Genomic DNA, 10,703 nt, shown 5'->3' on the forward strand with positions numbered 1-10,703 from the left:
CAGAGGTGGCAGGCAGGGACAAACCAGTCCAGATTATCAGGTAAGATAATGGTAATGAGGCAGGTCCAAGGCTGAACTTGGAAATCAATCCACACCTCAGGTCCAGTGACAGTAACTGCACGCTAAAGGGAAATAATTTAAATCCAGGTATCAGAAAGTGTTTTAACAATGCATAAGGGTATTTCTGACAGTCTTCCCTCCTTTTCTTTTAAGAAATCAAGTCTGCTCTCAATGACTTTATGTCGTTTAAAAATCTCCTTGCACTGTTGGAACTGCAGCAGAAGAGAGATACGGAAATACAAGTCTTAGTTTACTATTGGGAAAACAAAGGTTACAGAATCCTTCTAAAATCCCTTCTGAAAGAAATTTTCTCAGGTCAAATAAAGCTAAGGAGTTTCATAAATGTATTTCAAACACAGATCTTTGTTTTTCTTTGTTTTGCAGTACTATAACAGCAGGAAGATGATTCATAAAAAACTTTATTGCAGACAATAATTAAGATGATGAAGATTAAAGTGTGGTACATAGAAATGCTACACAAATGGGAGGTTTAACTGGAACTCAATTGGTTGTTATTTTAAAATTTAATTAATGCCAGCAATGATGCTGAGACCTGGGTTCTGGTAGATTTCCTACTGCCACTTTCTTCTGTTGAGGATAATGAGTACAGCTGGCACATTAGTGAAAGGGAGCTGGCACTCTTTAAGGAATTTCTCTGCTCTGCCATGCCCTTTAGCTGTAACACAAATTCAGGCTTCCACTTGAAGTTTTCCAAGTTTGCAGGAACTAGCCTTATTTTCCTGTACTGCTGTTACACTTGTTTTCTGACAACTATCAGAACACTGGATTAGGAATAGTTTTTATTTTTAGTTTTTAATGGGAATGGAAAGCTGAAACTGAACACATGTGGGAAGGACCTCAGGAAAAGGAGAAATGGCAGACTCCTTAAAACTAGGGAGAGTGTTCCACAGACTAAGGTTTCTGAGGAATTTCTGCCAATTAAAACAAGACAGTGAAACAAAATATCTTTAATAATAGGACCAGAACAGAGCAGTTTCAGCTCGTGAAGTTAGTGTCATACAATGTTAGTTATGGTAGCTACTATGTATTAATGCAACAAATCAATGACACAAAATTGAAAGTAGTGGGAGTGTCAGTTGTGAAAACCTAAGGGAGAAGATTCATTATTGAAACACTCCCTACTGCCTGCCTTGGGCTTTGGAAATCATTGTGGCTTTCACATGGAAGATTTTTACTGAAAGGAAGGGGAGAAAATGAAAAATACAGAAACATTCATGTTTAAGTTTGCCTTGTAAATCCTTTGAGGGTAGTTAATCTGTAGTAAAATCTTGCAGCAGAGGGTGGGACAACCCTATACCTTCTTATTTGGTATTTCCTTTGTTATTTGATATGTAAGCCTAGTTCATGCATAATCATTTAAAAACATAAAACTGTGGAGATTTTCTGGACTACTTTGTAGGCTAATCTTGTTCCCAGCTCTAGTTTGCAAAGCAAAAAGCAAATTAAATTGTCCAGTGATAGTCACTTAGAAATAAGTGTTCACAGAGTATCTGCATAGTTCTCTGTGCACAATGCAATTGAAATTTTACATATCTGTGTGAAAGGGGGAAATACTGTTGTGCACCACCAAGAAAAAAGGTTATGATACTTAGAGGCATCATTTAGGCAAGCTTAATTATTCAGTCTTGCAAGTGAAGAAAGAAACCATTCAAAACTATGAGCAGTTTCTTCCTATTCTTGTGGAGTGCATAAGCCAGTGAATGGTATTTTGCAACCAATCGAACAGTCACTGGTCTCTCTCTTAAGAAGACTAACTGTAATAGTTAATCCTTTTATTAATAGTGGTATTATCATGGCATCTGCTGTTCTGTAGCTGAACTATTGGACATCAACCCTTACATTATTACCAGTGGGAGCCAAATCAAGCTAGTGGTCAACTCTGTGTCTCATTACCAGTTCTTTGAAGCATTCTTACATTTATTCAGCAAAACGTTAAAAAGAGTTCCAATATAGAGTTACACGGATTTGCCAGAATGTACTGTTTGTTGTGGAAGCAATACAAAGTTTCTCCTAATTACATTGTTTAAGAATAAAATCTGAAATGTCAATCACATCCATCTGTGGATCCATTCTTATGGGGCATAAGAACCTGCATATCACTATTTATTACGAGCGTTCAGAATTTACCAGTGTCAAGTTGAGAATGGTGTTCATTGCTGGGAGTTCATGCCACTAGAGAGCAATGTAGAATTTACATAAACTTCTATGGCCACTGCCTCTGTTAAACCAAATTAACAACTGACAATTGTTACAGGTCATTTGCTGAGGATTTACCTGAATACTTTGAAACCACCTGTCAAAATATTTTAAATTCTTCTAATTTATTGTGCTCTCATACTGATTATATGGAAAAGCTGTGCAGTCATTTTATTACCAGTGTCACAATGCTCAATCTTCCCAGCCTCATCCTTTTAACCAGTGTAACAGTTTACCTGTCTGACAGCTTGAATGCTTGGAGGAGAAACCCATAAAAAGATCCAAAATTACAGACAGGAAGAAGGAAGGAAAAGTAAGAAACCTAATTAAAACCTATAAAAAATTATATTTCTTTCTTCCCTGATCCTTCACTTCATTTAATCTGTAAAGGAAAGGTACTACTTGCAGAGTATTCAAAATTATGAAACTGTAAGATAATCCGCTACAGCTGAATTACAAGTCACAATAATCAACTTTACATCAAGTAAACTGTTTACTTTTCATAATTGTTGGTTTTCCTCATTTCATGTGCAGTCTAGAGGAGGAACTGTTCTGAATGTTTTCTGTCTTTTGCTCCCCAGTGTTCTGCAGAATGTGGTGACGGAATCCGTACGCGTTCGGTGGTTTGTATGACAAACCACGTCAGCAGTTTGCCTCTAGAAGGCTGTGGCAATAACAGGCCTTCTGAAACAACTACCTGTAATAATGGACCCTGTGCTGGTAAAGTGGAGTGGTTTGCTGGGGGCTGGACACAGGTAAACCCTATATCTAACATATGTATTTGGTTTCTGTTAGTAGTTTAATTTTTAAAATGTATTTTTGTGCAATTAAGATGTGTGCCATAAGGTAATTCTACATCTTAGTGGAATATTTGGATATTTCTTTCTCTATATTTTGCTGTGTTGTCATTCTGTGTTCTTTTATTGTGATGAAAATAAGCTTTTGTTCTTCTCTTCCTTTGTACCTTCATTTTTTTCTCATCTACTGGGTCAGTGTATTTATAAAATGAAAGATAATAGAAAGCTGCTTAGCATATTCAGATGAATCCTAAAGCAATAGGTTTGCACCTCTTAAAGTAGAGCCTTTGTGATCATTCATATCTGCAGGAATATATATGTTTATAGGGAATTTCCAAAAGAGAAATAAGACAAAAAACCAATGGCTAAACCCAAAAGTTAGCTTCATAATAGGGGGAGGTGGGGGGAGGGAAAGGATAATGGCCTGTATCCTGATGCTCTTTCCTCAAAGTAAATTCTTCCCTCGATCCACATTTCAATAGTCCTTATCATTCTAAACAAATCTTTCTGCTGTGAGGAAAAAAAAACATTTCAGAATCTGTCAGCTTGTGCCTAGACATTTATGTCCATTTGTGTAGGCTCTCTTATAGCCTAGAGAAGCATTTGCACTGCTGGAACCAACACTTCATCGAGTTGTTAGGGAAAAGTCTCTTGGCTGCGCTGTTAACTCACTGCATTTCAGATTCCAAGATCCTTCCAGGTGATAAGGAGTTGGAAATTAAACTGATACAGCTGAGATGGAGATTACAGGGCTACTACTATGCTAATGCATTCAAGTGTAAGTGATAATTATTTGTATTGTATAAGAAAAATAACAAATTCAGATTTAAAACATATTTAGCTGCAGTTCTAATAACAGATTAAAATCTGGGCCTTGTTACTTCACCACTCCATGCAGGTGAATAGGAGCTTTGTATCCATTCTTGCTACCACAAGGACTAGTGTTCAGTGAAATCATCCTAATTCTCCTCATTATTTTCTGAATAAGGAAGTTTCCATCCTTCACAATTTCAGGTTCTTTTAAGCTAATTAACGTTCCTTCTTTGCATGAATTGAATTGTTTGATGCATACCAAAGGTACAAAGTCTTTGCTGTATGTTATCTGAAAGATGTGTCTGACAACATCTATTCTATCTGCCAAATCTTGACTTCTGCACACCAAAATGAAAGCAGACACTGAGTAGAGCAGAGTAGGAGGGAGCACTGGTGGATGACCTTCCATATTGTGCTCTACTAGAGCTTAGGGATCTAGGGATAAATACTAAGATGTTGTCTTTTGGAGGAACCCTTAAAAAAGAGCAGTGACAGAGGAGTTCAGTGTTAAAGAAAGTTTTGTGATTTCCTGTGAATTTATTTGGATGCATTCATCTCATGTTTCTTCATCCAGCTTAAGGTTTCTGTGGGTATCTGGTAAAGAAATTATAAATTCCACCCAAAATATAAACACACACACAATACCTCACACCCTGTTTTAATAACATTTTATTTGTTTAGACTAGAAAAAGCCTTTGAAAAACATAGGCCTTTACACAAGGTAGAAACCAATATATTGCTAAAATCTTCTACAACTCTTTTTTACAAGTGCCAGGAACAGTATTGTGTGTGTATTTAACCTTTCAATGGGTACTAGGAGTCCACAGGAGTCAAATCTGCCTTTCAGAACTGGAACCAATACTGCATCACTTAGATACTTGCAAACATGAAAAGAACACCCTGGCAGATCAAGGCATTTTGTAAAAACCACAGAGAATGTGAGGATTTGTAAAGCTGCAAAACTGTGCTCTAACCTTATAACCCTCAAAGGCTGAGTTTGAGTGCAGTGCATATAGTTTTGCTTCAGCAAGACTCAGTAACACTGTTTATGGAGAAAGCAAGTTATGCTTCTCTTTTTATTAGGAAAAAAATACCAGTTTCTTTGTGTAGCTACAGGTAAAACTACACTTTTAGAATTCTTCAAAAGCACACTTACAGTCATATATCTTCACAAAAATAATTAGAACTATGTTTTGAGTCTGTAGTACCCTGTGGAATAAAAATTCACAAATTACAGTTTTAACTGCCATAACATTTTTGAGACTAAAAGCTCAATATGTAATACCTGGCACTTCAAGTCAGTAGTCACTTGATGAATTAAGTTATTGCCTTCAGCGTTTTCTTGTCCCAGTTCCTAACTGAGACTGCTGGCTACTATGTTTGCACTGTGTACAAACAGTAATAATAATAGTCTGCTATTCTAGTTCTGAGATGCAAAAACCTTACTTAAGGAATACTTTTCCCTTTTCCTATCTCTTCAAGTAATACATATGCCAGTAATGGAAGGAAAGATGGAGTTCATTTTCAGTTCATTTTGCTGAGGAAAGAACACAAAAATTTAGGAAATAGATATTGGATGTTAATGTCTAGAGATGTGTCCAAAAATAGGGAGGAAGCAAAACTTTACAAATTTTTCTGTTTGAATATTAATGTAAAATGCTGGTATATATGTGTGTGTGTGTGTGTGTTGCTTTATTTCAGAAACAACATGGAGAAACGTGTTATTTTGGAAAAAAAGTTGAAAGGTGTAAGTAGAATAACAGATTGCACCTTTTTAAATTTTTTTCTCTGATACAGTGCTCTGCTGAATGTGGTAGTGGAACTCAACAGAGAGAAGTCATTTGTGTTAGGAAAACTGAAGGTAATTTTGAAGTTTTGAATCCTTACGAATGTTTATATTTGGAAAAACCTCCTGGCCAACAATCCTGCTACCTCAAACCCTGTGGATCTAAGTGGTTTCATACAGAATGGAGCACAGTAAGTCTCTGATGCTTTTCTCTATTTAGTTTTCTTTGATGCATTTTTTTCCATGTGTATTGGAAAGAAACACCATTTGGATAAAACCATTGATCACAAAGAGGACTTAATCTTGCACCGGAGTGGTAACAAAAAGAAAGCATATCCTTCAGTACCCAGTGGAGCTTAGGAAAGTTAGGAAGTACCCTGACCAAAAGGAGACATTGCATAGTTGACTTTTCATCATTGATCTCTTCTTTCAAGAATCTTCCTGTTTTATAGTTAGTTTGCCCCTTAATGAGACTACGCAGTGCACTAAGAAATTCTTCCCAGACCTCTAGTTTCATTAAAATTAAGGGGCATTTAATAAAGAGTGAGGGTTGTATTCAATTTTTAAAGTATTCTACTGTAAACTCTTTACTGTAATACTTAGAATTTTACTGAGATAAAACTTAGTGTAGAGCATCATGTATCTTCAGTTTCCCTTGGAAGTGGACCAGCTACATTAACTGAAATTCTTTGGTTTCATCTATCCTTCCATCATGTCCATTGTTGTCTTAGAATGAAAAACAGTGTCAAACCTATTTAGATGAGATCATATCTAATGTAGTAATTTACACCCTTCCTTGAGCCTTAAATCAAATTAAGAATGACAACTCTGAAGTACAGAAGAACATCAGATGCCTTCAGTTTGGATTCCCTCAGTTAGAAACCTTTGGAAATACCTCATCCAGATTAGATGAGAAAAAGAAATTATTTTGGTTTTCCCCTTTACTAAATGCTCCCTGATTTGGCTAGCTTACTGGCAGCACTAGAAGGCAGAAAAGAAGGCAGAATGATTTTTAGAAAATAAACCCGCTGAAAGGAGTCCTAACTTGCCTTCCATAATTGCAAGTATGGGTTTTTATTTGAAAACAACATCTAGGTTAGGCTCACAATAAAGTTATGTAGATAGAAGTACTTTTTGTGATGTTGCTGGAAATTCTTTGGATTCTTTACTGAGCTGTTACTTTAAATCAAATAACTTCTCCTTAGCAAACCCATTTTCAAAAGTGAACCTGCATGTGTGTAGCCACAAAAGATGCAGCTGTCTGCATCCATGGCATGCAGCAGATAGATTCCTTCTAAAAGTGAAAGGATATGCTCTCTTTGGCAGGCACAGAACAACTACGGCACTAAGAATCTGACAGATTAATTTAGAGATCCTTAGTTACTGTTTAAGTGCCTGCTTCCTAAGAAGGCGTGTCTAAAACTCCTTAACTGTCTAAGCCTTTGTGACCATCTTCACTGAAGAAACAAATACATATGCTAGCTGAGGTTTTACAAGATCATATTCAAAGTGTTTTTCCACAATATCTGATGTTATTTTAGTGGTAAATTATTTTGCAGTGTTAGGAAAGGAAATAATTATGCCCCAAAAGTCAGAACTAGTTTTGGGCTGTTAAGGTTTTAATTGTTATGAATCACTCAGCTTTAATTAAGTTTGTGAAGATTTAGGTCAGACTGGACAGTGAGCCAAATCTCAAAGACCTCACTCAGGCGAAATTCTTGAAGTCACCAGGGGATTTGCCTCAGTATGGGAAGAAATGTGTAATAATTGGCTTTAAAAATACCACTACAAGTAAGTACAAAATTCCCTGGCTTCATGACAGATTTTGAAGGAACACAGAAATATTTTCTTTAGAAATTCAGAGATGCTTAGTAAAATTGTTGTGCTGCAAGAAATGAAAATTAATTGAGCACTACAAAAAAGTCAATTAAAATTACTCCTGATTGTGTGTAAATAGAGGCAGAAGGGCAGTGGAGTTGTAAAGTTCAGTGCAGGAAGTTCTGAAAGTAAGAAGTGTGAACACTGTGGAAAGAACCTGTTTGGGAGATCTGTATGAATTAGCAGAAATGAACGAGGCTAATTAGATAAGCAAGAAGCTAACTAACAAATTCAGAAAGGAAGTTACTGTAGTGTGCTTTGAGCTGCGTGTCTACTGTGTTTACTTGTCTAGTTGCTGCCTCTGTGGTCAAAAATGTTTTTGAACATTTAACAAAAGTGCACCAGTATATTAATGACTTTCTAGTTAGAGAACAAAAACCAGCAGAAGTGGTGAAGTTGATAAAAGGATAGGGCAATACCTGGGTTTGGCTTCAAGGTTTCTGTTTTTTTCTTTCTCTGTGTGTGCTTCTCATATGGTCTTTGTGACCTTCAGTTTTTTTGTTTCAGTGTTCCAAATCCTGTGAAGGAGGATTTCGGGTTCGAGAGGTACGATGTCTATCAGATGACATGATAGCCAGTACTCAGTGTGATCCACATCTTAAACCTGAAGAAAAAGAACCATGTAACACACAAGATTGTATCCCTGAAATAGGTAAGGAAGGGGAAGCCTCTGTTTTAGCTATGGAAGGCCATCTAGTGGAGAAAATAATAATTTTAAGAAGTCTTAGAGTGTATTTATCAAGTTCAGGATCTTACTACTTCACAAAATACAGCTCTTCTATAGTGTAAAAATACGTTTTCATTCATGAATAAAAACATTTTCCTTGTAACATGTAAGAATCTGGCTTACTTTTAAAATGCCGAGTGTGAGAAATCTGCTTCTGTGAAAATAGTACATACAGGGTGCTTCTCTACAGCCTCCTTGCGTTCACATTCATTAAAACCTTTCAAAAAAACCCAAAGGCATGATATACTGTATTTGGTAACAGGTTCTATACCAACACCAGCTTTTGTATTTATTTTTTTAATCCAGTTATTTTAAAGAACTTGTAATATTCATAAGGAGAGAGATGGTTTAGTGTTTTCCAATATTTAGATTCATCAGTATTTGAAAAATGACATTTGCAGGTTGTGGTGTTCCCTGCACACTGCCAGAAGGGATTACTATTTGTGAATCTGAAAATGGACAGGTACCTAAGTGAAGACTACTAGAGACTTTTCTGTCATCTTCATTCAGTACAAATTTTGTGTTTACAAAATACAGCAACCAAGGCCCCCCCAAACGCCCACAACATTATAAATGGGCACAGGTGCATTTCTTCCACAGTTTTATGTATCTTTAAATGTAGAAAATCTTGAATAATCTAATTTATTTGCATAGATAGCCTATTTTAACCTGACAATGAACATTCAAATGCAGGTCTGAGTGTGGTAAAAGAAAGGAGGTTGGTTATTTGTTGCTCTGATACTACCTTCTTCATTTTTTTTTCTCTTCCATTTTCTCCACAGATGAGAACTGCAAAGATAAATACTACAATTGCAATGTGGTGGTTCAGGCCCGGCTCTGTGTCTACACCTATTACAAAACAGCCTGCTGTGCATCCTGTACACGTGTGGCAAACCGGCAATCAGGGTTTCTAGGACGTAGATAACAAATACTCTTCTACTCAAATCAGCAATGTTGGTCTTTGGATGGAGCTTCAACAGTGTTACTGTTTTGACTACAACAGATTTTGGTTTCTCAAAGGTGGTTCTATATATTTCTGAGTACATCAAGACTGTGATTAAATCTCACACCCTTTCAGTTTCAATTATTGTGCAGTTATCTTTTTTAAAATGTTTGTTGTAAACCCATGATCTTTTAAAGCATTAATTTTTAATGATACTATTCCTTGCACTTGCTCATCAGATAATTATTTAAAGAACATATGACCCTTAGTATTGGGATATTAATGAAAATTAAAGCAGTCACAGGCAGTTGCTGGAGATATTTGTTCAGTAGGGATACAGCTGCTGCATTATTTTCTGAGTACTTAATCTTACTTAGTATTTTGGAAATTAAAACACCTAAATCAATGAAACATGCACATGAGAAAAATTACTTGACAAAGAATCAGACCCTCGAATACCCATTTATCATCAGTTTCTTAGCACTCTAACATATATTTTTAATTGCTTCAGTCCATTTTTAATAAATTAGAGTCAGCATTAAGTTCACTCAGTTGTATTTTTAACTAACTTCCTGTCCTCGGGCAGCAAATATATATACACTTGACTGCCAAAAGTGCCTTTATATTTAATTCATAAACTCTTGAAGTTACATTTTTTCTAATTTTGTGTGGATTTTAGCATACATTACTTACCAGAGTACCACTAGTGTCTAGCCCTTCAAGTCTTTAACAACTGCAGCTGTCAGTGAGACTGATTTAACAAAAAGGTGAAGAGATTTTGCTGGTATAAAGAAAATGTGTTTTTTTTCCATTGGCAAGGTCTCTTTCCTGCAGGGCAGTTATTTCAGTGATCTGGTATCTTGCCTAATGTCTCTGTGCTGTTGCCTAACAACTGCCATACCAAAGTACTTTGTCCAGACCTAGTCTGGATATGTCACCAGTTTCTGAAAACCACCAAAGCGTGCATGACTCTGTGCTTTATAGTCATCTGGTATTCTTGATATTAGGCAGCAGTATGAGTATAGTACCTGATTATCTGTAAAAATGAGATCTTAGCAGTCTACATCCTTCAGGGTTTGATCAGTTATTACAACAGCCTTGTCTTTTTTTAGGCAGTGTTTCATCCCACAGTTCTATTCATATCACTTCCTTTTTACTACTCAAGAATGGCTCCAGACTTAGAGCTGAATTTAGATGGTAATTTTTCATTTCTGCTATTACTGTACTCAGCTTCAGGGCTTGCTAAAAGCAAATAGAATGTGCTGTGTAGTGCAGATGAAAGTTTTTTTCATTATCTGCATATTCTCTAGCCTTTACCTGGGAGGTCTTGCAAATGTGTAAATAAAGCTGAGGGGGGAAATGCTTGTTCAGCTGTTTATTACATCATATTGCTTGTAAATTAGTGATCCCCCAGTATGCATCTATTTCTAAGGTGCTTGTTGTATGAGTTTAAAATCAGTTAATAATCCATATTAAATCAGT

The 10,703-nt window shown here is 36.2% G+C and overlaps 1 protein-coding gene across 1 annotated transcript in view; it reads left to right on the forward strand.

The window, feature by feature from the left end:
- Nucleotides 1–9,203, forward strand: part of THSD4 (thrombospondin type 1 domain containing 4) — a 226,809-nt gene extending 217,606 nt beyond the window's left edge. The window contains exons 14-17 of the mRNA XM_054388088.1: nucleotides 2,859–3,032; nucleotides 5,685–5,864; nucleotides 8,059–8,203; nucleotides 9,061–9,203. Of these exons, the coding sequence (XP_054244063.1) occupies nucleotides 2,859–3,032; nucleotides 5,685–5,864; nucleotides 8,059–8,203; nucleotides 9,061–9,203 (642 nt within the window). The remainder of the gene's footprint in view (nucleotides 1–2,858; nucleotides 3,033–5,684; nucleotides 5,865–8,058; nucleotides 8,204–9,060) is intronic.
- The last annotated feature ends 1,500 nt before the right edge of the window (nucleotides 9,204–10,703 follow it).

This window comes from Indicator indicator, chromosome 16 (genome assembly GCF_027791375.1).
Source record: "Indicator indicator isolate 239-I01 chromosome 16, UM_Iind_1.1, whole genome shotgun sequence".
NCBI classification, from domain to species: Eukaryota; Metazoa; Chordata; class Aves; order Piciformes; family Indicatoridae; genus Indicator; species Indicator indicator.